Below are 27,525 nucleotides of genomic sequence, written 5' to 3'. Positions count from 1 at the left end.
TGTACACAAAGCTGTCAAGCCCAAATAGTTGGTTTTCTTGTTCTGACCATAGCTGTGTACATGAAAAGGACCAGTGCAGTACTATGTGGATAGAAACCAAGGACAATTACCAGTCTCTTGCCTAAAGGAGTACCCAAAACTCCCTTTCTTCTTTTGTTCCATTTTGACATGACAATATTCTGAGTTTGAGCTACTGTAGTTGGTGCCGAGAAATTAATTAGCAGAGGCTTGTAGGTTTCCTTATTAAGTTAATCGAAAAGAAAATCCTATATAACAGGAAATAATGAAATGAGCCATAGTTGGAATTATGTTTTGATATTTCAAAATAAGCACTAAACATCATTGTTGACAGACTCAAATTTTTAACCTTTAAGTCTCATAAAAATGTGAAAAGAGATGGAATCCATGAAAATAACCATGTCAGTGGAGTTTCTCTATTTGTCCAGGGCATGTATGCAGTTTCTCTGATTTCCACAACCACCATGCACAGTACAGATTCCTTCTTACCATGAAGTCACGGGACTCAGAGGTTAAGAAACTTGCCTAAGGTCTCAGAGATGGATCAGGATTTTGTCTGCCATTTATTTCTTCGCAAATTAATGTCCTTTTAAATATACCTATTGTCTTTCCATTTATATATCAAGTTATTTGAAAAGATAGATTATCAATAAAACAATGACAATTAGGCTGAAAACAGACTTATCACCAGCTACAGTGGAAGCCAGAAGACAGTGTAATAATGTTTTCAAAGTGTCATTAATGAGAAATAAAGATTTTACAAACAAAAATCGAGAGTTTACCAGCAACAGATGCCAGTCAAAGGAGGTTCTAAAGGAGGTACTTCAGGAAGAAGGAAAACAATCCCATAAGCCCTGAGGGCTTCCCTGGTGGCGCAGTGGTTAAGAATCTGCCTGCCAATGCAGGGGACACGGGTTCGAGTCCTGGTCCAGGAAGATCCTACATGCTGCGGAGCAACTAAGACTGTGCACCACAACTACTGAGCCTGCACTCTAGAGCCCGCGAGTCACAACTACTGAGCCCGTGTGCCACAACTACTGAAGCCCACGTGCCTAGAGCCCAGGCTCTGCAAAAAAGAAGCCACCACAATGAGAAGCCCGCGCACTACAACGAAGAGTAGCCCCCACTCACCGCAACTAAAGAAAGCCTGCGCAGCAACAAAGATCCAACGCAGCCAAAAATAAAGAAATAAAGAAATAAAGAAAAAGGAAAAGAAAAGAAAACGCCTAAAATGAAAAAAGAAATGGTGGGCAAATCAATTGGTAAACATGCAATGTGAGTTATCCTACGTCAAAACAGACTGTGTAAAATAGTCAAGATACTATTCATTTTGAAAGAATAAAAAACAAACGAGGGGCTTCCCTGGTGGCACAGTGGTTAAGAATCCACCTGCCAATGCAGGGGACACAGGTTCAAGCCCTGGTCTGGGAAGATCCCACATGCTGCCGAGCGACTAAGCCTGTGCACCACAACTACTGAGCCTGCATGCCACAACTACTGAAGCCCACGCGCCTACAGCCCATTCTCCACAACAAGAGAAGCCTGCAGTGAGAAGCCAGCGCACCGCAACGAAGAGTAGCCCCCACTTGCCGCAACTAGAGAAAGCCTGTGCGCAGCAACAAAGACCCAACGCAGCCAAAATTTAAATAAATAAATTTATTTAAAAAAAAAAAAAGAGGGCCTCCCTGGTGGCGCAGTGGTTGAGAGTCCGCCTGCCGATGCAGGGGATACGGGTTCGTGCCCCGGTCTGGGAGGATCCCATATGCCGCGGAGCGGCTGGGCCCGTGAGCCATGGCCGCTGGGCCTGCGCGTCCGGAGCCTGTGCTCCGCAACGGGAGAGGCCACAACAGTGAGAGGCCCGCATACCGCAAAAAGAAAAAAAAAAAAAAAAAAAAAAAAGAAAGCTAAGGCACTTTTATGTAGCCACTGTAATTTTCAGTCCCACTGCAAGATGGAAGACGATGGGCTTCCTTGGTGGCGCAGTGGTTGAGGGTCCGCCTGCCGATGCAGGGGACGTGGGTTCGTGCCCCGATCTGGGAATCCCACATGCCGCAGAGCGGCTGGGCCCGTGAGCCATGGCCGCTGAGCCTGCGCGTCTGGAGCCTGTGCGCCACAACGGGAGAGGCCACAACAGTGAGAGGCCAGCGTACCACAAAAAAAAAAGATGGAAGAGGATGGACTGAAGTGTGCAAAAATCATTGAAGCAAAGAAGTCAATTATGAAATTATTGTCTCAGCTCCAAACCACTCTTCTCCATTTGGCTTTGTGAACCTGGGGCTGGAACTCAGTAAGTGTTTCTGCTTTGTCAGTAGGGTCCCTGTTAGGTTCTGCCCATAGGGGGCAAAGATGGAGGAGGAAGAAGAGACTTCTTCCTGTTTGCTTCCTGTTCTGGTGAACTTTATCCCAGCAAAGCTTCTTCAGCCCAGCAGCAGCATTTCCTGCCCACAGCAGCGGGTGGGATCCAGTTTGCAGTTGTGAAAATTAATAAACAGAAACCTCATTTGAAATGAAGTCAGGAGGCCAGTAGGGGGAACTCTCATACCCTGCCACTTGACCTCAGTTGCAGACCCAACAAGATGATTGCTACCTACCACCCAGCGGGAGGAAGGAAGAATTTCTCTTTGCCCCGCACCGGCCCAACCAATGTGAGACTGCCACACTCAGCCAATGAAAAGCCACGACACTTTGAACTTCCAGTTTCCTCCAATGGACCCTTTGTTTATAACAAAACAGCCCCTCCCAGCTCCCCCTTCTCCTCTATAAAAGAACACTTCTCTCCTTTGTTCTTGGACTTGCCTGTGGTTCACAGTAAACGTATGTCTTGAGTTGCAATTGTTTACTGTTGCTGAATAAACCCATTTTACTGGTAAAGTAATTGGCCGTTTTATTGTTTTAGGTCAACACAGTTTTTCCAACACTTGCGGACCAACTTCATCATGCCCTCACTCTACCCTTCAGAGACACCAGTGCAGCCAGTACCTCCCCTCAGAGGTGAGGGAGGGACATTATTCTGAGTTTAAAGATTCCAGCCTCTTTTCTTTGTTCCTTCAGCCCTGGGGGTGGTAGCTGCTTCCTGTGGTTGCTCACCCCCTAATACCTTAGAGTTTTCTCTTTACCTATTTTGTTACCTAGTTAACAACTGGATACCTAGTTAAGGATTCTGTTTGTTTGTTTGTTTGTTTTTTGGCTGCATCGGGTCTTCGTTGCTGCGCAGGCTTTCTCTAGTTGTGGCGAGCTGGGGATACTCTTTGTTGCTGTGCAGGGGCTTCTCATTGCAGTGGCTTCTCTTGTTGCGGAACACGGGCTCTAGGCCCGGGGGCTTAGTTGCTCCGCAGCATGTGGGATCTTCCTGGACCAGGGATCCAACCTGTGCCCTCTGCATCGGCAGGTGGATTCTTAACCACTGCTCTACCAGGGAAGTCCCAAGAATTCTTTATATTAAATCTTCTCTGTTCAAGTAACTGGAGTGGTTTCTGTCTCCTGACTGCTCTAACTGATACAGTTTTAGAAATTAAAGTTTTTATCATATAATGTTGGAAATGTAAAAAACACTCTTCTTAAGTAAAAGCACTTGAGTAAACCATGAGAGACTTATTTTACAATTTTGGAGGGGGGGAAGAACTTCCAACTATAATGCAAACTTAAAAGCCATAAAATGCACACAAAAAAAGAATAAGTTTGACAATATAAATTGAAACATTTCTGAGTGGGGAAAAATGACTGTAAGTAAAACTGAAAGACAAAGTCAAACTGGGGAAAATATGTATAACATTACAGTCAAATCCTAATATATAAAGAACTGTTACAAATAAACAAGACAGACTAACAACCAAAAGAAAAAACTTGGCAAAGGAGATAATGATTCATAAGAAAAGAAATACAATAACTTTTAAAAAATAAACTTGTTATCTAGGAATAATTTTAGATATACAGAAAAGTTGCAAAGGTAGTCCAATATTACATTTATTTTGCTGCTCAGATAGTTCCAGCTTTGACCATTGGGAGCTTTTTCAGTTGGCTTCTGAGACCCTTTGACATTCCCCTATTATTGTAGGTTGTTTTTTGTTTTGTTTTGTTTTTAGTACTTCTTTAACTCTGACACTACAAGATGCTCCAGGCTTATGTTTCCTGCCCCAGGGAATCAGCCCTTTCTCCAAGGACGCCTAATTCCTTTTAGTGGAGAATAGCATTTACAAACCAAGATCCATATGAATAACTTTAGAACATATAAAATTTGCTCTCCTTTACTCAGAATAAGAGAAATTCAGGTTAAAGAGAAAATATAACATTATTCACTAGTAGATCAACAAAGAACCAAAATTTGATAGGATACTGCTGGCAAAGCTAAGGGGTAAATAGAACCTCATGCTATGCTGCTGGATATATAAATTGGAATAGCCTCAATGAAAGGCATTTGGAATAGCTATCAAAATTCAGTTGCACATACACTTGACCTAGCAATTCCATTTCTGGTGATATTCTTGCACACTGAGAAATAATCCCCCCAAAAGGGTTTTTTTTTTTTTTTGCTGTACGCGGGCCTCTCACTGCTGTGGCCTCTCCCGTTGCGGAGCACAGGCTCCGGACACACAGGCTCCGCGGCCATGGCTCGCGGGCCCAGCCGCTCCGCGGCATGTGGGATCTTCCGGGATCGGGGCACGAACCCGTGTCCCCTGCATCGGCAGGCGGACTCTCAACCACTGCGCCACCAGGGAAGCCCCAAAAGGGTTTTTTATGGCAACATTGTTTATAAATTTGAAAAACCATAGACAAAATAAACGTACATCAATAGAGAACTAAACTGGGTATCTAGAAAATGGTATGTTTAATTGATGGAATACTATGCAGCTGTAAAAACAAATGAAAAGCTCTTTACATACTGATGTGGAATAATCCCTAATATAAACTGTTAAGGACAAACTAAAACACACTTCAGAACTAAGGCATAGGATTTGTCTAAGAAGGGGGAAAGGAATATATGCATATTTATAAATGCAAATAATATGTTTATATGCTCATCTACATACATTTTGAACTATATCTGAGACATAAACTCAGTTAATGACTAATATTAGTTGTTTATGGGTGTCTGGCGGGGGGGATGGGGAAAAAGTGATAGTTTTCCTTGTAGAACTTTTAGGTTTTTTGGATTTTGAAACTTTTGAATGCACTGCCTATCTCCCTACCAAAAAAAGAAACAAAATTATTTTAACCCTATACCGCTAAATCATTCTTGAGTCAATTGAGAAATCGTAATGGAAATCTAAAAATAAACAGAACTGAATAGTAGTGAACACTCTCCAAATGTGTGGGATGCAACTAAAGGGGTACTTGTAGGGAACTTCAGAACCATAAATACATTTATTAACAAGAACAAAGGCAGAAAATGGATGAGCATTTCAAACGAGGTCACGGAAGAGAGAGGTGTCTCGGATGTTTGTCGAATCTATCCCTTAACCGCGGTTTTAAAAAATAATAAATAAATAAATAAATAAACTTTTGATTCCCTCCCCAAGTAGTTTTTAAAGAGCTTAAAGAGTCCTTAAAGGTGGACTAGTACCACCACTCACTCCTGGTTGAAGAAGTGGTGGGGGCGGTGGGGTGTTTGGGAATTGCCTGGCGCTCCAGTGGTTGGGACTTGGCACTTTCACTGTGGTGGCCCGGGGTTCAATCCCTGGTTGTCAGAGAACTAAGATCCCGCAGACTGCGAGGCACAGCCAAAAAAAAAAGTAGGGCCAGAGGATGTTTGGAGACATTAGTGCTCATGTCTCCACCTTCTCCTACCCCCCACCCCGCTGTGGGCCCTCCAAAGGTGTCCCCACGGCGCATCCTGTGCTCAGCTACACCTGATGGGAAACAGCATCAAATGATGCTCCAAGGAAGGGTCTGAGATACTCAACATTCAAGAACACAGTTAACCAGGCCATAAGTGTTGCCGGACTTGAGGAAACTGCACTCCGAGTACAGTGACTCAAGCTGGGGTGGAGACGTTTCTGGCAAATGGAGAGGCAGCCCCGGAAGTCTGTTTCTTTGAGGAAAAGGGAATCAGAGCAGGCAGGAGGGGCTGACCCATTAACAAGTGGTGTGCACTGCAGGGGGCGCCCAAGATCATGGCCACGTGTCCACCGCTCAGCCAGGGTCCCTGCCCAGCCTGGGCACATCTGGGTCCTAGAGGGGAAGCCTGAAAGAGCTGTTCTTGAAATCTTCTGGGCACAGAGGGCTCAACGGCAGGGCCTAATCCCTTCTGCAGACCAGGGAGGGGGGACTTCTCCCCCACCTGCCACCTGGAGCACTGGGAGGGCAGAAGCCAGGAGGCTGGGCCAATGGAAGGGACCGCTTGGCCCAGCAGAGGCAGGCGCTGGTGTGCTGACTGGTGTTGGTGCCCAGCAGAAGCCAGCTGGTAGCTGCCTGGACATAAGCACAGTGGGCTATCCAGGAATATTGGGGGGATGCACATTGAGAGAACTCTGCAAGGGGCTGAGACCCCCAACAAGGGAGGTGCCAGAGCCCATCACAGGTTTTACCAGACCTGTGACACCAACCAGCCCCGGGCACCCTTCGTGCCCACAGCTGGGAAAGCATGGGGTGGCACCAGCTCCACAAGCAGATGCTTTCAGCGTATACAGCCCAAAGAACATCTTTGGAGCCCATCAAACCACATAACCAGCAATTCCAATCTCGTGAAAACACAGGGCAACTGAGACTTGCTCAAAGAATAGAGAATAAAACACTTCATGATTTACGGTACAGACAAGATTACACATAAAATGTTACTTTAGTCCTGAATTTAAAATTTACACTCGTTCTAAAAAGTACATATTTGCAAGTATTTCACTTTAGAATTATTACAAAAACAATTTTCCGATGACTTAACGATTACAATTTTGAATTACAGAAGGTAAAGTGGAAGAGGCTGCTATCAGAAAATTGGAAAAAAATGTCAACAGAATGGCACAAACAGCAGAGCCATGATTTTATGGGCAAAACAGATTTCTTAAAGCAATATCAAAGGGCCTGATTTGAGTAGTTACTTTGAATTTATTTATTTATTTTTATTTATTTTTGGCTGTGTTGGGTCTTTGTTGCTGTGCGCGGGCTCTCTAGTTGCGGTGAGCGGTGGCGACTCTTCGTTGCAGTGTGCGGGCTTCTCACTGTGGTGGCTTCTCTTGTTGCAGAGCACGGGCTCTAGGCGTGCAGGCTTCAGTAGTTGTGGCACGTGGGCTCAGTAGCTGTGGCACACGGGCTTAGTTGTTCCGCGACATAAGGGATCTTCCCGGACCAGGGCTCGAACCTGAGTTCCCTGCATTGGCAGGCGGATTCTTAACCACTGTGCCACCAGGGAAGGCCTGAGAAGTTACTTTGAATATCCCAATTTCCAAGGAACTTGCCTCCTCTTTGCTGAAACACTTTGCCTTGTAAGAACACACAAGCGCATAGACACTTCACAACAAACATACTACTAAGAGAATAGGTTTTTTGTTTGATGCCTATAAATCTGCCACGCCAACTGCCAGAAAATTGACAGAGCCATTCTCACCTGGGATGAGCAGGACACCAAACCCCACGTCGGAGCCAGGCTCACTCTCAGGGGCATGTAGGGGCTGGCACGCACATCCCTGGACGGGACAGCCAGGGCACCGTGCTGGCCCTGAGGATGCTCTCACAGGCAGGAACAATTGCTGTCAGACAGGCTCCCTCTGCTGCTTTATACACAATGGAGGCCTCCTGCAACAGAAACAAGGGGTTTCCTCCAGAAACATCCCGACCAAGAGATGCCTCCATGGCTGAAAGAAGCTCTGGGAAACCACCCTCCCACTAACACCAAGACCAGCCACAGAGAATTCTCACTTCTGAGAGGGCAGCTGTGGTCAAGGGGGTGTCTGGTTTGGGTGTGAATTTGAGGGCTGGGAGTCAGCTTCTCTGTCTCAATAGGAGCCCTTATATTTGCTGCTCAAGGTGCAAACTGCTACCTCGGTTTGGAGAACAGTTTAGCCAGACCTGATAGAACGAAGGCGCACGTACCCCTGTCTTCCAGTTCCCCACCTGGGTCTGTCCCCTCAAGATGGACACACACACACACGGATGTTCATGTTTTAGTGAAAAACTTGGAAATATCCAGAATGCCCATCAATAGGAGAATGATAAGGAAGTTAAGGTAAATTCAAACAATGGAATACTGAACAGCCAGGTAAAATGAACAAACTAGAGCAGCATCTGTCAACATGGGGTAATCTCAGACACATCACGCTGAATGGAAAAAACGCATTGCTGCAGGTATCATATACGCTGTCTCTACAAAATTCAAAAATGTACAAGACAATACCATATACTGTTTATGAGGACTTTCCTATGGAGGAGAAGTTGCATCCTTGCTGGGATGGATAATACTAATGGAGGAGAGAGAACCGTCCATAAGGAGAGAGATGGCAGGTAGGGACACACGTCATGTGGCAGCGTGGGGTGTCTTTAGTTAGGTGGCTGTCCATGGATGTTCATTATATTATTCTTGCTACTTCTTTTTGCATGCTTGAAATATTTCATTAAAAAAATGACAACAGGGCTTCCCTGGTGGCGCAGTGGTTGAGAGTCCGCCTGCCGATGCAGGGGACACGGGTTTGTGCCCCGGTCCAGGAAGATCCCACATGCCGCGGAGCGGCTGGGCCCGTGAGCCATGGCCGCTGGGCCTGCGCGTCCGGAGCCTGTGCTCCACAACGGGAGAGGCCACAACAGTGAGAGGCCCGTGTACCGCAAAAAAAAAAAATGACAACAGCCAGAAGGCAGAAGCAACCCAAATGTCCCCAAATGTCCACTGGTGGATGGATGGATAAATAAAATGTGATTTTGTTAAAACATACCCAGGATTTGTGGTAATCAGGTATGGTAAGACACACAGACTCAGAAATGATTGTCATGAAGGAAGAAATCTATACTCACAGATTCCTAGAAACAGGAGGCATGAAACTCCAGACAGGGCCACTCAGGGGAGCACCAGGTTCAGTCGGAAGGCAAAAGAGAGAAGAAAAGGAAGAGCGTGGCCCAGAGCCTTTATTGGGGTTGTTGTGGGAGAGAATGGGAGAAGAGGGTAGTCACCTTGAGTAAGCCTAGGGTTGGATAGTTTGAATAATTTCAGCAGGATCTGGGCTATAGAGGCGGTCCCAAGTTATCCAGCACCTGGCCCTGGGGTGATTTAGGGCAGGGAAAGAGTTTGATAAAGGGGATGGTTGGGCGTGTGGGCCCTGGCTTGGTGGTTTGTACATCAAAGGTGCACTCACAAGGGAGTCGTCTGCTATCTCCAGGAATCAGTAAGCCCTGGGAGAGGCAGACTCTCCAGGATCAAGGCCCCAGTGCCAGAGTATGAAGAATACAGAAGAGGGCTTCCCTGGTGGCGCAGTAGTTGGGAGTCCGCCTGCTGATGCAGGCGACGCGGATTCGTGCCCCAGTCCGGGAAGGTCCCACATGCCGCGGAGCGGCTGGGCCCGTGAGCCATGGCCGCTGAGCCTGCGCATCCGGAACCTGTGCTCCGCAACGGGAGAGGCCACAACAGTGAGAGGCCCGCGTACAGCAAAAAAACAAACAAACAAAAAAAAAGAATACAGAAGATATGAAAAGATAGCCAATGCAGTGGTATAAACATACAATGGACTATCATTCAGCCTTAAAAAGGAGGGAAACGCTGACACATGCTACAACATTGATGGACCTTGAAAGCATTATGCCAAGTGATAAGCCAGTCACAAAAGGACAAATACTGTATGATTCCACTCATATGAGGTCCCTAGAGTCAAATTCATAGAAGCAGGAAGTAGAATGGTGGATATCAGGGGCTGGGGAAGAGGAGAATGGGGAGCCATTGTTTAACAGGTACAGAGTTTCTGTTGGGGAAGTTGAGAAAGTTCTGGAGGTGGATGGTGGTGACGGTTGCACCACTAGATGAATGTATTTAATGCCACTGAATGGTTAAAATAGTAAATTTAATGTTCAGTATATTTTACCCAATTAAAAAAACCCCACAATGTCAAAAGACCTCTTTTACATACATTAATGTACATGATTCTTTCAGTTATTCTCAGCTGACTCTTTTACACGTAACTGGGATATTTTCTCAGATTACTAAAATTTTCAGACTACCCTCGATAAAACAAAACAAAATAACAACACAGTGATTTGCAGGGCTTATTCCTAAAGGTCAGGGTGACCCATCTGATCCAGGATCCTGGCTGAGATTTTCTCTCTTTTCCTCAGCAAGGAGATCTTCTGGACACCAGGTAAGGACATGCTGTCACATTTTGAGCTCCAGGGATGTGCACACTTTGAAGCTTCAGTCCATTCCTCCCACCCCTGCCAGCGCATGTCAGAGCTGGGCTCTGTTCCAGGGGAGAGTGAGCTGGATCAGGCCTGGCTGCTGCCCTCAGAAGACAAAGGACACAGGGTAGATCTGCCAAGAAGTATTCCAGAAGGGCTGGATGGGCTAAGGGCTTGTGGAGCCTGTACATAGAGCACAGAGCGAATATAGAGGAGAAATGCGGTAACTTCCAGGCGGGAGGGCTGTGGAGACCGGCGAGGGGGAAGCACTTGGAAGGGCTCCCAAGATGCATGCTGGCGCCAGCACTCAGCAATGGGGACAGGGAGGCCCACTAACTGGGTCACACAGCATCTGGGCAGAAAGGCGTGCAGCCTGCTCAGGGCAGAGAATATCTCAGCGAGGGATGAAGCTGGACAAATGGCAGGCTGGAAGCAGGGGGCCCAATCCCTGGCTGAGGCCCCTGGGCTTCACTGGGGAGCTTTGGGGACCAATGCACAAGCTTCTGTGACAGGAACAGCACCGTGAGAGCGGGGCTGTGGGATCTCGTTTCCCCATCAGGCACAGAAGAAAAGGGCGGAGGGGCCAATGGCAAACAAAACCCACCAAATCACAAAAACAGGTGTAAACTGACAACTCTGGCCGCTGTTCCCAAAGAGGGTACAAGTTCACAGGACAGGGTATACAGGGGGCTTTGATGTGGCCGCAGAGGTCAGAGACAGCCCCCCAAGGAAGCCATGCCGGAGCCAAGCGTTTCAGCATGAGTAGAAATCAAGTAAGTGAGGGGGGCAGGCAAGAGGATCCCAGCAAAAGGAGTAGCATATGCCAATGCCCTGTGGCAGGATGGAGTGTGGGGCATTCTGGGAGAAGGGGTGTGGCCAGACCAGAACGAGGGGAAGGGCGGAGAGGTAGGTGGGGTCCTTAAGTAAAAGATGCACTGTCATTTATCTGACCAGTCACCTCCGGATGGTCCCATGGCTTCAGACACCAGCCATGCCCTTATGGCTCCCAGATGTGTATCTCCAACCCAGGCGCCAAACTCACACCAACTATCTACTTGACGTTGGCACTGGGCTGTATAATGGGCCACTCAAACTTAACAGGTCCCGTCCTCTATCCTCCCCGGGTCTTCCTCCATCTCAGTAACAGCAGCAGCATCACCTGGATGCAGGTAACCTGGGTGCCACCCTCGAGTCCACCTTTTCCTCTCCCCCCTTGCAGCGAACGCTGTCCTTGCTCACCTGATCCCCTCAGACCCTCTTTCCTGGTTGTGTGCCCCTCCCCCAGCCACTGCGGGCTTCCTTCCTGGGCGGGGTCTGCCATTTTCTCCAGCTCCTGGAGCCACTTGTAACTGAGTATCCCTGTGATTGCACCTCTGTTGGCTTCATCTTCCTTATCCTGCTTTCCCCGCTCTCCCTGTAGCTTCTCCTGGTAGCACTTCCTCAGTCAGTCTTTTGCACGTGAGCCCCATCTCACGATCTGCGAGAACCCGATCTAAACACCCCTCATTCAGTCTATTACCAAATCCTGTGGTCCACCTCTACCACTTCTCCCCATCTCCCTGGCCACCCCCTAATGCAGGGAACCATCACCTCTCAGCTAAACAAGTACAGCAGCCTCCTAGCTGCTCTTCCTGAGTTCTCTCTTGTCCCCTCCCCCCAACATTCTCTACCCAAATCATGTCACTGCCTGAGGAAAGCCATCACTCTCCTCTCAGATCAGCCAGGATGGTCTGTTTGGGCTCCTCTGGTACTGTGCCCTCTCCCCCTCTCTCTCTATCTCTCTCTCTCACACACACGCACACACACACATGCGTGCGCGCACACACACACACACTCACACCAGCCAGGGCAGGGATGAATTGCCCTGGCACTGCCATTTACTAGCTGTGTGTTCTCAGGCAACTTGCTTACCCTCTCTGTGCCTAGGGTTGCTTGTTTGTAAAATGGATTTATTAAAACTTTCTTCAAGGGTTTCCCTGGTGGCGCAGTGGTTGAGAGTCCGCCTGCCGATGCAGGGGACACGGATTCGTGCCCTGGTCCGGGAAGATCCCACGTGCCGCGGAGCAGCTGGGCCCATGAGCCATGGCCACTGAGCCTTCGCGTCTGGAGCCCGTGCTCCACAAGGGGAGAGGCCACAACAGTGAGAGGCCCGGGTACCGCAAAACAAACAAACAAACAAACAAAAACTTTCTTCAAGAGGTGTTGGAAGGATGTAAAGTACTTGGCACAGTGCCTGGCTTAGAGTAAGTACTCAATAAATATAGGCCAGTTTTCATTAATTCATCAAGCAAAAATCTATTAAGCACCTGTTATGTGACAGGCACTGTTTTAGATGCTGGGATGCACCCGTGAAGAAAACAGTAAAGATCCCTGCCCTCTTGGAGCTTACAGTCTAGCAGGGGGAGACAGACAGTAAACAATAATTACAATAAATAAATGAGCTAGTATGCTGAGGATGAGGGGCACTACAGAAGAAAGACAAAGCAGAGTGCTGCAGTGGGGATTAGGGTGGTCAGAATGCAATTTTAAGTACGGTGGTCAAGGCAGGCATCAGCACAAAGGTGGTGTGTGAGCCAAGACTTAGAGGTGAGGGAGGAAGGCACACAGATGTCTGGGAAATGCATTCGAGGCAGAGGGAAGAGCAGTGCAGAGGTCTCGGGGTAGGAGATGGTGCTGATGAAGAGCAAGGAGACAGGGAGGAAGGGATGAAGTCGTGGGGAGCGGTAGGAGATACGATTACAGAGTCTATACTCCACTCTAAAAACACATGATAAAACGGAAACAAATGCATAATTAACGTTTTTCCTTTTTGTATATTTTGCAATTTCATTAATGGGCATTTTAAAACCTGTTTTTAAAATCATACATTTAAAAAGTTTTGAAAGCTTGGAAAAGGAAATTTTTTTTACAATAAAGAAAACTCTAGAGTTGTGGGGAGGGAAGGAGCAAAGTTTACACCGTCCTTAGACGTCTTCCCTTTAGCCCTCTCAAGAATCTACCGTCTGGGACACTTGAGGCGTTAAGACAATGTGGTGCAGCTTCTTGGTCCCTCAGGCTCCTGCTTCCCTCCCCCAACCCACAGGCAGGCTCTGGGCGCCATTTTGGATCCTCAGTCTATGGGATCAGCCGTCAAGGACCACATGACCCAAGTCCACCAATCAGAGGCTGACCCCCCCTCCTCCCCACACCATTTTGTGATTTATCCCTTGACTGCTGGGGGGGAGGTGGTGGGGGGAGGGATGGGTGGCGGGGTAGCAGGGGAGGGAGTTAGGGATGGTGCAGGGCAGGGAGGGAGGTCAGATATGATGGGATTTGGCCTATATTTGAATGAGGTCACTGAATTTGGGTCTGAGTTAAAAGTTGGGAAGTTGGGGCTTCCCTGGTGGCGCAGTGGTTAAGAATCCACCTGCCAACGCAGGGGATATGGGTTTGAGACCTGGGCTGGGAAGATCCCACATGCTGTGGAGCAACTAAGCCCGTGCGCCACAACTGCTGAGCCTGCGCTCTAGAGCCCCCGAGCCACAACTACTGAGCCCGCGTGCCACAACTACTGAAGCCTGCGCACTTAGAGCCCGTGCTCTGCAGCAAGAGAAGCCACCACAATGAGAAGACTGCGCACCGCAACCAAGAGTAGGCCCTGCTCGCCGCAACTAGAGAAAGCCCACGTACAGCAACAAAGACCCAACGCAGCCAAAAATAAGTTAAAAAAAAAAATGTTGGGAAGTTGTTTAAATTGTTCCTGTCTTCTCTGGTGCATCTCCATGATGGTTTGTCACCAAAGGGGAGAACCTAAGGGGATTTCTCTCCAAGAATGCTGTATTTTGCTGGAATTTCAAAATACCTTTGCTTATTAACCAACCTGCACTTCCCATCCTCTGCATTCTGAGCCTCTGCAGCCCAGATCCGCACCCTATTCCCATTATACTCCCAACACTTTCCTCTTTGTGCAAAGACTTTTAGTACCTTTAGGCTCCTACTGAATATTACGTCACTGCCAGTGTTGGCAGGAGACCCGCAGCCTCAGGGACAAGGGTGGCTTGGGCCCCTCAACGCCCTTGGCCCTGCCCACCCCTGAGAAATAACCCTGAGGAGAGAATAGACCTTCATGCAGGCACCTCCCCATCCTTCCCTCCTCAGCTCTAAATGGCCCCTGAATCCTTCTGTTTTATTCTCTCAGGGCCTGCACTTGTTCTTTCACATTTAGGCAGGAGAGGCGGGGCTGAGCCCAAGGACAGTCTCCTCATGTATAGGCATTAGGCAGAAGGCAGGGCCACATCCTTGTTTTGCACTTAATAAGGCCATGACATGTGGAGAAATGGCATCTAAAACAGAAACTTTATAGTTTCTGAACAAGAAACTCTGACGTGGAAACCGTGGAGCATGCAGAATAGAAACGCACAGGTTGCTGATGACCCTGTACGACCTTCCACGTGTGGCACTCAACTAGTAAGGGAAAACAGCTCTTAAAGCACAAGTAAGGAGGCTACAGGAGACAGATGTGCAAGACCTGGGGCTGATGCCACCTGGTGCAATCTAGGCCACACCTCAACCCTCCGCACAATGAATATTCCACCCCTAATCAAAAAGACCCCAAGTTCAAAGGGCTAAAGATAAGATGAAAAACGTGCAGGGTGCCTCTCGCTCATGAGGACGCCCACAGTCTTCTCTGAGTGTGGCCTTTTGCCTCAATAAACGGCTTCTTTGTTCTCTTTGTTCCTCGGCCTCAGTGTTTTATTTTTCCCTTTGTGTTTCTCACACAAATTCTTTTTGGACAAGTTGAACAAGAACATGGACTTTTGATAAAGCTTTTCCAGTAGCACCATGATGGTTGATATGCATATGTTTACTTGTTTTCTTGTTTATTGTCTGTCTCCACACCCCACACATACCCAGGCTGCCCACTCTAGGGGGGCAGGACTCCGACATCTGCCCCACCGCACACTCTGGTCCATGGCAGGCACAGCTCTGGAGGTGTTTTATGAATGAATGGTCATGGGCATCTTCTCTCACTGGGGAAGGTGAGGAGGTGCCTCTTCCCGCCTTTAATCAAGCCCTTCCCAGCCTTTCTCTGTTCCACATCATTCTCTAGTGAGCTGGGGTAATAGGGAAGAAACTGTGTATTCTATTACAAGTTTATCACTAAAGGGATGTTGCCTATAATCTTAAATTATACATAATGGCCCATCTCTGAGATCCCTGCCTCCCAGGTAACCAGCGTTAAGCTAAAATACCTTTGTTTAGTTCATAGGAAACATCCTGACCAGGCCCACCTGTGAGTGGCTGCAGGAAGGAAGAAATTAACACATCCCCTATGGACTCTGGCTGGAACCAGGACTTTACCCCTGCCCCTTTTAGTATAAAAGAAGCCTGAATTCTAACACGGGGAAGATGGTTCTTTGGGACAGTAGTCCACCATCTTCTCGGTCTGCTGGCTTTCCAAATAAAGTCCCTATTCCTTGCCCCAGCAACTCGTCTCTCAATTTATTGGCCTATCGTGCAGCGAGAAGTACAAGCTTGGGCTTGGTAACACAGAGGCTGAGGTTCCCACATCACCAGACGTGCCAAAGCCATCCCAAGTGCCTGTTTGAAGAGAAGCCCAACGAGCACTGTTCTTTCCAAGACCGTGACCCACTTTGCTCCACAACACAAGCCACAGCCTTATAAAAGCCCCACAGAGGTGGCAAGACCCACAGGCAGTCGGAAAAGCTGGTACCACTCACAGTGTCGGCCCAGCTTGTGCTCTAAACCCAGTTCTCGATGGGCAGAACCAGAAACATGGGGGGCAGAGAGCTCAGGGAGGCACTTTGTATGTGTCACAGTGACTGGGTGGGGTTCTGAGATGGGCAAGAATATCCTCCACCCCATCCTGCACGACTTCCAAATGTCCCTGGATTGGATTTTCAATCATTTAAAATCATTATAAATGTACCGTGGTTTTTAAATGTTACAGAATTATAATTTCAAAATTAATTTTTATTACAAGACCCTGTTTATAATTATTTAGCACCTAAAACCCAGCATCATTTTATATGGTTTTTTGGGTTTTTTTACTAAACACTTGATTTTTCAGGACTGCAACTCTCATGTGAAATGCTGGAAAATTGTACTTTGTCGTGTTCCAGTTTTATGGAGAGTTGGTCACCAGTTTGGGAGCCCGTGTCAGCAGCGACAGTAACAGCACTTTTTATACTTGCATCACCAGTACAGCACACCTGTGTCCGTCAGCATGTGTCGCTGCCAGGGCCACAGTGCCAGCCTCTGGGGGGGGTGTGGCAACACAGTGGTAGATTGGTTACTGAGAAGAGATTGATCAACTAAGCAAAACATGGAGAAGAATGGAAGCCTGGTTTCTCATTGTCAGACAAGGGGTTACAAATATTGAAAGGGAGAAACCTGGCAGGAACCCTGTGTGTTAGATTATCATAGGAGAGGTGAAATCATGGTTTTCAATACTTATGGACAGATACAGAAATGGGTGTAGATATAAATGTGTGTATACATGCATATCTTGCCTAGCTTTATCCACTGACAAGGCCTCAAAGCAATAGCGATCAGCCTGCTCAACACACAGAGCTCAGTTTCTCCCCTAACAGGAACCAGGCCTTCTTGGGGAAATGGCCAATTTCAAGACAGAGGCATGAAAAGTACAAGATGAGCCTATAAACATCTTTTTTTTTTTCTTCTTTTTTGCGGTACGCAGGCCGGATGTGCAGGCTCAGCAGCCATGGCTCACGGGCCCAGCCACTCCGCGGCATGTGGGATCCTCCCAGACTGGGGCACGAACCCGTGTCCTCTGCAACAGCAGGCGGACTCTCAACCACTGCGCCACCAGGGAAGCCCAAGCCTATAACATCTTTTGTGCCAGAAAATAAGGATGTGCTCAGAAATTGATGGGGATAAATCAAAAGGACAGGGGAGCCAGCTCTGAGGGGCTCCCACCGGCTCTGAGATAACTGAACATCAAAATAAATAATGAAAATAACAGTTTAGAACCTATGGAATGAAACAGAAAAACATATAGCTAAAAATGAATGAATAAATAAATGAGGAGGAAAAAAACTATTTACACTAAAATGCCAACTAATAGGGACTTCCCTGGTGGTCCAGTGGCTAAGACTTCACGCTCTCAGTGCAGGGGTCCCAGATTTGATCCCTGGTCGAGGATCTAGATCCCACATGCATGCCGCAACTAAGACCCAGTACAGCCAAATAAATAAATAAATAAAGCCAACTAATAAATGTAGAAGGAATGATGGGATTAGAAAAATTATCGTTTGACAACCATCATAGTTATTAATCATTTAACCTAGAAGTATCAATAGATGCTAAAACTGGTGGGTAAAATTTGAAGAGGCAGGGATACTTACAGAGCCTCAGAGTTCTTCCCCACAAAGCACATAATTACAAAGGGGAAAATGAGTACCTCTACAGTGGAGACGCCTGGGAGATATCACGTTAGTCAAGTGATCAAAGTCACAATGTCACATCACCAGTCATGGGACAAATTCAAGTTGTGTTCTCTCTGATCAGATACAAACAGGAAAACATAACACAGGGTCTGTGATATTCCAGCCAAAAATGTATAACCTGAGTCTAATCAAAAGGAAACATTAAACAAACCCGACTGGAGGGACATTCTACAAAATAGCTGACCTCTACTCTTGGAAAGGGTCAAGGTTATGGACATCAAGGAAAGACTGAGAAACTATCACAGACTGAAGGAGACTTAACAGACCAGACAACTAAATACAACTTGTGATCCTGGACTGGATCCTATGGCTGTAAAGGACGTTACTGGGAAATTGCCAAAGCTTGAAAGGGGGGTTCTGTTGATAAGATGGCAATAACATTTGAGTTTTTGTTTTGTTTTGCTTTTTGCGGTACGCGGGCCTCTCACTGTTGTGGCCTCTCCCGTTGCGGAGCACAGGCTCCGGACGTGCAGGCTCAGCGGCCATGGCTCACGGGCCCAGCCGCTCCACGGCATGTGGGATCCTCCCGGACCGGGGCACGAACCCGTGTCCCCTGCATCGGCAGGCGGACTCCCAACCACTGTGCCACCAGGGAAGCCCAACATGTGAGTTTTAACAACCTGATTCTGATGGTGCCTTGTGGTTATGCAGGAGAATGTCCTTGTTTGTAGGTAATACACTATAAACTATCTGAGATCATGGGGCATCAGAATGGCAATGTATTCTTGAATGGTTCAGCGGGGGGAAAAAGCTATTTGTACTATTCTTATAATTTTCTGTAAGTACAAAATCATTTCAAAATTAAAATTATCTTTAGCATTAACAAATAAGAAGGAATGATGAGCAAAGAAATTGGTAATTATGTGGGCAAATCCAAATATTGACTATGAAACAATAATAATAATGTCTAATTTTAGAGGTTAAAAGACCAGACAATAATAGTGCATAAGTTGGATGGGTTATGTTAGGAATTAAAGCAGTCTAAGGTCCTTTATTATTCAGGAGAGTGGGATGATTATTAAATTTAGATTCTGTTATAAGAATACATGTGAAAAGTCTAGGGTTACCACAAAAAGAATAAACAAATAATGAGAAAAGGGGGGAAGGCAAAAATTAATCCAAAAGAAGGGAAGAAAGAGGAGGAGGGGGAAAGTAAGAACACAGAAAACCCCAAATAAGATGCTCACGATAAATCCAAGCAGATGGAAACAGAAAGCAAAAACAAATGGTGCTATTAAATGAGAGAAGGTGGGATTGAGGTTATAAACACTAAGTAGAAAACAAGGGACATTATGTAATGATAAAAGTTACATTTATGAAGACAATGAAATCATTGTAAACCTGTGTCAGAAAACAGCATAGGGAATTTCCCGGCAGTCCAGTGGTTAGGACTTGGCGTTTTCACTGCTGTGGCCTGGATTCCATCCCTGGTCGGGGAACTAATATCCCTGGAAGGAAGCCACACATTGTGGCCCAAAATGAAAGAAAACAGCATAGCAGCTAAATATAAGCAAAAACTATTAGAAATTGTAGGAGACCTTGAGAGAGATATATATGTATGTACACATATACAGACCCATACATTAGTATATATACATACAGATATATACACGTATATGCAAGTATAGTGGGAAACTTCATTATATACAATAAATTCAATAAAAATCTTCATTTAGTAGAAATATATCTAGAACTTTATGTCACCTGAATGGTGACAGAACACATCCATAGAACATGTTTCTGTTTTTGTCCATCAAGAAAGCCTTGAGAATATTTTTAAACTAGAGGCTTTAAGACCACATCTTCTAAACATGATCCAAAACAATTAGGAAAAATTAATACAGAGATGAACCAAAATGTTCACGACTTTGAAACTGAGACAAGTTCCTAGCTTACACTTAGCTCAAAAAAAAAACCAGTGACATGCGATCATGAAAACAAAGAAAAAGAGGACTTTTCATCCCAAAATCTATATGAATCCTCAAAAAAATGACACTCGGAGGAAAGTTTATTACTTTAAATGCTTTTGCTATTAAAGTAGAAAGGTGGGGCTTCCCTGGTGGCACAGTGCAGGGGACATGAATTCGAGCCCTGCTCCGGGAAGATCCCACATGCCTCAGAGCAACTAAGCCCATACACCACAACTACTGAGGCTGCGCTCTAGAGCCCGTGAGCCACAACTACTGAGCCCATGTGCCACAACTACTAAAGGCCGCGCTCCGCAACAAGAGAAGCCTCTGCAATAAGAACCCCACGCACCACAACGAAGAATAGCCCCCACTCGCCGCAACTGGAGAAAGCCCACGTGCAGCAATGAAGAGCCAGTACAGCCAAAAATAAAATAAATAAATAAATAATTTAAAAAAATAAAAAATGTAGAAAGATGAAAGTAAAAGAATTAATATCTTATATTCATCATGATAAATTAGGAAAGGAAAACAAAATTACTGAAAAGAAACCAAAAGAGAAGGAGTTCCCTGGCAGTCCAGTGGTTAGGATTCTGGGCTTTAACTGCTGGGGTCCTGGGTTCAATCCTTGGTCATGGAACTAAGATCCCGCAAGCCATGCAGCAGTCAAAAAAAAAAAAAAAAGAAAGAAAGGAAACCGAGAGAGGAAATTAACAAAGGTAGAAAGTGAAAAGTGCCGTTGATGGAGGGAGGGGTGGGCAGGCCACTTGGTGCAGGGCTTGAGGACGGTCCAGATATTTGCTTCCATCCTTGGGACACAGAGAAGCCACTGAACAAGGCAATGTGATCAGAAGTTACTTCCTTAAAAATGGCTGTGGCTGCAGGGTGGATGGTGGATGCAGGAGGGGGTGGATAGGGACACACAAGGGTGCAGAGTGGCCCAAGCAAGTCAGAGCACACGGATGGTGGCGGAGAGGGGATGCTGGGGGCACTGACAGCCCTTCTCCAGAAAGACACACAGAGAATCGGATTCAGCAGGACTCAGGCGAGATCCTGAACATCTATTTTTCAATAAGATCCCTCGCAGGATTCCCTCAGAGCCACAAATTACTAAATTTACACAAATTACTACACAGCTGTTACCAATCAGAATATAGATGGTTTTAGAAAACGGAACAGACCAGTCAGAGGAATCACAGGAACTGAGGCCCCATGTATTTGAACAACATGAGTGTGAGAGTGTGTATATGTTCGTGCATATGGGCAATAGTGTGTGTGTGTGTGTGTGTGTGTGTGTGCGTGTAGTTTCCAGGAAATGATCAAAGAATGCAACACCCATCATAGGCCTTGGTCATTAAGCAGAAATGTAACCATCATTTTTGAAAACACACGGGTCTCTGGATGTGTTTATCAGATGCCCCAGTATCCAATAATGGTCAGTGTGAGGGCGAAGGAAGACCCCAGCATCAAAGCGCCAAGCTGAGGTGAGAGGAAAGGACGAGGGACAGAGGAGACTTCTCCGTGACCCTAAAACCTGAAGGGCCACAGGCTCACTCTGAGTCACTGAGAATAAGGATTTGGCCCCTACAGCTTGGGAGAAACCCTGGGGTATCCGTGGAACCCCCGAGTAAGGGCAGCCAACTCCAATGGACACCAGGAGATTGTCGGGCCATCTCGCTGAGGTCGTGCAGGGAAAGAGCTCCCTCAGTTCTTCCCCTTGACATCCGGTGGTTCCTTCCGGGGCTATGTTTATTAACGGAAATCTCCTAAATGGCTGAAGCTGAACTGAAGTCCTAAAACCTGCAAAGCCCTTCAGCCCTGAGACCCTACTCTGGCTGGTGGCCACGAGTATCCATGGCAACCATGGCTGACCACAGAGGAGGGTGCAGACCTCCCTGGAAACAAACCCGACGGGAACGTGGCTCTTTCTTGTGTGGAGCGCCCCCAAGTGGTCAGTCATGGCAGAGGCGCGAGTGTCCAGGAGACCAAGACTGAGGGATTCTAGGAAAGTGGCCAAAGCTGGGCTTTTCCTGAGCACTCCCCCAAGGCGAAGTGAGTTTCCAACACTGCAGGTCCCCTCCCTGCCCCACCTTGGCATCTGGCAGTGAGTCATTCTCTGTCTTTGTTCCTTCATCCTCTACTCGCTGGGCGTGGGGGACCCAGGGGTGAGAATACTCATCAAGCCCCTGCCCTGGAGGAAAGTGTCTGACGCCCCGATGAGTGTGCCTAGTTCGCTGGGATGAAACCATTCAAGTAGTCATTTTACATTTTTATTGCAAAGCAAAAGCAGAGGGTTTCTGGAGCAGCACGAACAATGCATAAGAATTTTTTCCAGTAAAACAGGAGAGTTTCAAGTAATTTTACACTTGGGAGGGTCATTTCCAGCTCCTTCTCCGTGTTCCGGGAAATGCACATTACTCTTCTGTGTTGAGGATGCGGCTGTGGGAACATTTGAAAAGGGTGGCACAGGATTTAGAATCAGAAAGATCTGGGTTCAAGTCTCAGCTCAGCCTATAACCAGCCATGTGGCCCTGGGTAACTTGCTAAATATCTCTGAGCCTGTGGCCTCATCTATAAAATGGAGCTTAGGGACTTCCCTGGTGGTCCAGTGGTTAAGACTCCATGCTTCCAATGCAGGGGGTGCGGGTCCCATCCCTGGTCGGGGAACAAAACACACACACACACACACACACACACACACACAAAATGGAGCTTATATCTATTTTCCACAAGGCAAAGAAACCTTAAACACATTCCTAAATCTCTTAGGAATCTCAGATTACAGTTGATTCTCATTATTCAAGGTAGTTATGTTCTATAAAATCACCACAAACACTGAATTATCAAAACATGACCATTGCCTGTAGGGAAAATGCACGGTTAGGAAGTCCTGTGAGCCTCTGGTCCTGACATTTTGTCAACCCATCACTACATAACCTTGCTTTATGCATGTTTCTGTTCAAAAACACCTTATTTAATATACTTTGTTGACTCATTAATATTGAACTCACAGCCCACAGCAAATGCTTGAAGGTTCCCTAACACGAATGTTTTCTCCCCAAGTCACATCCTAGTCTTTTCGTGCTTGGAAGCAGTAGACAGCATTTCAGCGCTACTCTCGGGGCCATTTTAAACAATAAAATGACCAAGAGAAAGCACAAAGGTGCCAAAAACGTGACAGTACATAGACGTTGAAAAGGACACCTGTTTACAGCATGAGGGCAGAAGCCAGAAGTCAGAGGTCACCCTGTGGCGCCTCAGCTGGGAATATGCACTTCAGGCAGCTCAGAAGTTCTTGCTGCTCTGCGCGTATCCACAAATGACTGGGAAAGTGCGGCAGGTATTGATTTGGAGTTACAAATAAATCTTAGCAAGTAGGTGGATTTACAAATACGGAATCCGCGAATAATGAGGCTCAGCCGTGTCTGCACTTGGGCGACCCTCGCCTCCATCGGCTGTCACCTATTTGGAGCACTGAGCATTTTGCAGCTTTGGATGGGGAGGTGGGTTTGCCTGGGCTGGGACCCTCGGTGACGGCTTCTTACGGGGCTCACGCAGCAGCAAGCCTTCCCCAGGCTCACATGAACCTTGGCAAAGCCATGATGGAATACCAAGGGCTTGATTTTTCTTTTGTCTTGTTGGGGCTTAGTTAGAGCAGGCTGCCCCAAGATATGCCACAATGGCGTATTGATTCTTTTGAATTAAAGTTACTTGAGAAACAGCCAGTGGGGAAAAATGATATAAAAAACCACTCTGACCCCCACCCTGCCACTTTCCCCCTGAAAGCAAGAAATAAATCTTCCATGTGAAGGTAGCCTCCCTGTACCAGGAGGATAGAAAGCCTCTTTATCACCAGAGTTAGGGCTCAAGCTAAGAAAGCTGTACAGACTAACTTTGTTACTTCATTAGCCTGCTACCCCCAGGCATGAGCCTCTTTGTTTTGTTAAATCTTCACAAATAATTCTTTGTCTGAAAATGATATAGAAACAGCCTGCTTTGGTCATTTCAGGGGTCCCATTTCTATGAGACCTTTGTAAGTAAGAATTAAATTGGTTTTTTTTCCCCTATTGATCTGTCTTGCGTCAATTTAATTATCAGACCAGTCAAGAGAACCCAAGAGGGGTGGGGAGAGGGGGAATCTCCCCTTCCTGACAGCCTGAGGATCATTTGGGTCATCTTCAATCCTAGGTCTTCCCTCTTCGATTTTCTCTCTAATGAGAAAAGCAATAAAAAGAGATCAAAGTTCACCTCTGGGGCCTGTGGTCATCCATGTTCAAGAGATAGACCAGAGATATTGGTCCCCAATCACATGGGGGCCATTGCTCCCTTATCCAGAGCAGAGAACATACCAGCTAAGCCCCCATTCCCCACATACCCACCCCCTGCCCAGAGCTGCCTCTAAACGGCTCCCGACACCGTCCTCAGCTAATTCCTCAAAGCAGTACCAGCTACCTAATTTGTGGCATCCTGGTAAAATGAAAATGAAGGGCCCCAGTTGCAAATTATTAAGAATTCCGGGGGGCGCCCGTGTCTGGGCGGTTTGTCCGTGCTGGTTGTGGCCGCGGCGCTCCAATATAGAGGCGTAGAGTTGGTAGGGAGGGATGTACCGCGCTCCCGGTGGAAGCAGAGGAGCCGAGCGGGAACCATGGTGAGTTCCGTCTTCCGGCCTCTTGGGCGATCTCAGGCCCAGGCCTTAACCTCTGCTCAAGGTCTGGGAGGAGAGGAGCTGCAGATGTCTCCCTAATACGACTCAGAGCTGGGGGTGTAGCGCCCCGGAGAGTCACCCTCTAGGACACAGAGCTGTTGTCTCACCCCTCTCGGGCCTTTGTGCCTGCCGTCCATGGGGCTCGGAGGCCAGTACAGTGGTAGCAGTTGGACTGACCATTGCTGCTGCAGGATTTGCAGGCCGTTACGCTTTGCAAGCCATGAAGCATATGGAGCCTCAAGTAAAACAAGTTTTTCAAAGTCTACCAAAATCTGCCTTCAGTGGTGGCTATTACAGAGGTGGGTTTGAACCCAAAATGACAAAACGGGAAGCAGCATTAATACTAGGTGTAAGCCCTACTGCCAATAAGGGAAAAATAAGAGATGCTCATCGACGAATTATGCTTTTAAATCACCCAGACAAGGGAGGATCTCCTTATATAGCAGCCAAAATCAATGAAGCTAAAGATTTACTAGAAGGTCAAGCTAAAAAATGAAGTAAATGTATGATGAATTTTAAGTTCCAATTCATTTATGTATGAGTACCAGCTTTTTATAATAAAATGCCTCAAAGCTACACATTTTAAAAAAAAAAAAAAAAAAAAAGAATTCCGAAGAACATTAGACCAAGCTGGGGCCCTTCTAAGTATGGGGCCCCGCTTCAAAGCCTTAATTCCCCCAGGCCCTTCTCCTGCCCAAACCCTACCATCCTGGTGGTCCTTGCTGCCCTGGCCAGCAACCTTTGTCCATTTCCCAGGGTGGCCAGCAGACTCCACCCACTGATGGCGCAGGGGCAGGTTCTGGGTCTCCAGCGGGAGATAAGTATCTGGTCTGGTGAGCACCCCTTCCCCACCTCCCCTCCCCACTCCTGGGTAGGACAGGTCTGTTAACTGTGTCAGGATCTGAACCTGAACAGGGGGTGGGGGGGTGCTGCTGGGGAGTGGTTAGCAGACTAGTCAGGCCCAGAGCTGTAGGAGAAGCTTTGCCTACAGGCGCCGGGCCCTCCAAGCTGAAGGAGCTTGGCCGGGAGAACAGACACCTCCCCACCCCATACTGTCCCCCTGCCCTGTGACCTGCCAGTGCCCCCGCACTGATGGAGCCCACCGAGAAGGCCCTCGCCTTCTGCGTGTGCCTATGACAGCTCCTACCCCACTCTGTTGTGATTCTCCGTTTATGGGTTTATGCCCTCCACCCCTCTGACTCCTTGTCCCGTGAAGGGGACCACGACTTACTCATCTTGGAGTTACCAGCTCCTGGGCCAGCACCACTGGATCGCTTTACCCGAGGATGCCCCCCGCAGTGTTTTCAGGAGGCGGTGGGCCCCTTCCCTCCAGGCTGATCCCTTAGCACGGCTTCCTGTGATGAGCCCCAGGGGACCATAAGGAGGCCCCCCGTGGAGACTGGGCCGGATCACGGGAAGCTCCTCCCCGGGCCACGCCCACCGAGTCAGGTCCCACCGTTCTCCTGTGTTTTCTTCACCAAAATTCTCCACAATGACTCCTCACAAGAAAGCAGAGAGGAAGGAGGTCCTGCAGGCGCCAGTCCATGTGAGAGGCCTCCAGAGGGTCATCTCTAGCTACAGGACGGGGCAGTGGTCCTGCAGGGAGGCCGACGAAGGCAGTGAGAAGAGGGGCAGAGAAATTCCAGCAACTTCTCTGAGTGGGGTCTTTGACGAGGGGGAGAGAACCCTAAGCTGGATTTATGGAATTGCTGTCAGAACAGTAAGAGGGACAGCGTGACAGGACAACAGGGAAAGGGGTCTTGGGAATAAAAATCCTACAAAGGGGCCGGGAAAAGTGCCTCTCAGGACAAATTACAACAATAAACCGTCTGGAGCCTGAGCTGTGTGGCCGGCACTGTTCTGGGTGCCTCCCGGGCCTTAACTCACTTCATCCTCAAATCCGTCTGGTGATTATCCGCATTCTACAGATGAGGACACTGAGGCTCAGAGAGGTGAATTGACTGGTCCACAATCATGATCAAGCGGCCAGTGGCAGCCAAGCCCGGATGGAACTTGTGGGTGGGGCTAGGGAGGGCCTCTCACTGCCCCTCGAACAGAATGAGATCCCGTTGTCAGTCTCACCCTCGCTCCTTTCCCTTTCAGTGGGTCAAAAAGAGTAGTTGGTGTCTCCATCTCTAAGATGGAAGTGGTGTCCTCCAGCCTCCTCCCAGAGCTGTGTCCTTGACCGTGTCATTACTGATAACAGCAGGACCCTCTCGCCACCAGCTCTCTTCTCCTAGGACCAAAGCCCCAACAATTCTGCAGCCCCTCACCCCGCCCTTCCTTTCACTGGTACCCACGTCAGTTCGCCCCAGCCATCCCCCTGCACATGTGCTCATCTTCCCACCCTCCGCCCTCCCCCCAACCCAGCCTCCTGTCCGGCTCTTGCTTCTGACTTTGAGAAACTTCAGCCCAGGTTAAATCAACCTCTCCTCCCGCGCCTGCGCGCCTAGGAGTACCCAACCCTGGGCTGCTGCGTCCCCCTGGCCATGGGTGTCAGCCCTCCCCCCTCCTCAACTCCCTACGGCCTCTCCCACCCTCATCTCAGCTGACGGAGCTGCTTCCTCCCTGAGAACCTCCGTGATCGCCCCCCTGCACACGCTGCACCTGCCCCCAGGCACCACATGGGCTTCCCCACGCCGGGCCAGTGTCTCCCTTCTCCCCTACTTCATCCTTTCCTTCCTCTCTCGCATAATCAGAGTTTCCCTCTCTTGTCAAGACCACCAGTGATTTCCTCGTTGCTGCATCCGGAGGTCAGCTCTCCCATCTCAGATACCTGACTTTTCTGTAGCACCTGACACAGCTGCTCATTCCTTCAGGAAATATTCTCTCTACTTGGTTCCCAGGGCTCGGCACTGCGCTGGGGGCACCTGCTGTCTCCCACGCTGGCCCTCCCCAGCCCACTAAGGGCTCACTGGCACTGAGGCTCGGCACTCTCCACACACACACTCCCCCGCCCCCACCGTGGTCTTAGCCAGATCCACGCTCCAGCCATGATTTCTACCTTTAACTCCCTAACGTCCAGTTTTTACTAAACGCCTCCACTGGATTGTCCGGGCAGCGTCTCAACTTAGCACGGCCAAGTTCTCCCCATGTGAATGGCAGCTGCATCCGGCCAGTGGCT

General features: G+C 47.9%; 1 protein-coding gene across 1 annotated transcript; it reads left to right on the top strand.

Annotated features, from left to right (window-relative positions):
• The first annotated feature begins 24,226 nt into the window (after positions 1-24,226).
• LOC308620558 (mitochondrial import inner membrane translocase subunit TIM14) lies at positions 24,227-25,090 on the top strand. The gene is made up of 2 exons (XM_081240231.1): positions 24,227-24,344; positions 24,550-25,090. The coding sequence occupies exons 1-2, from the start codon at positions 24,342-24,344 to the stop codon at positions 24,895-24,897; spliced, it is 351 nt and encodes a 116-aa protein (XP_081096357.1). The 5' UTR covers positions 24,227-24,341; the 3' UTR covers positions 24,898-25,090.
• The last annotated feature ends 2,435 nt before the right edge of the window (positions 25,091-27,525 follow it).

The sequence above is a fragment of the Mesoplodon bidens genome (genome assembly GCF_964165515.1).
Source record: "Mesoplodon bidens genome assembly, chromosome: 7".
Lineage (NCBI taxonomy): Eukaryota > Metazoa > Chordata > Mammalia > Artiodactyla > Ziphiidae > Mesoplodon > Mesoplodon bidens.
Note: the sequence above shows the minus strand (reverse complement) of the source record. Positions and strands in the feature narration are given on the sequence as shown.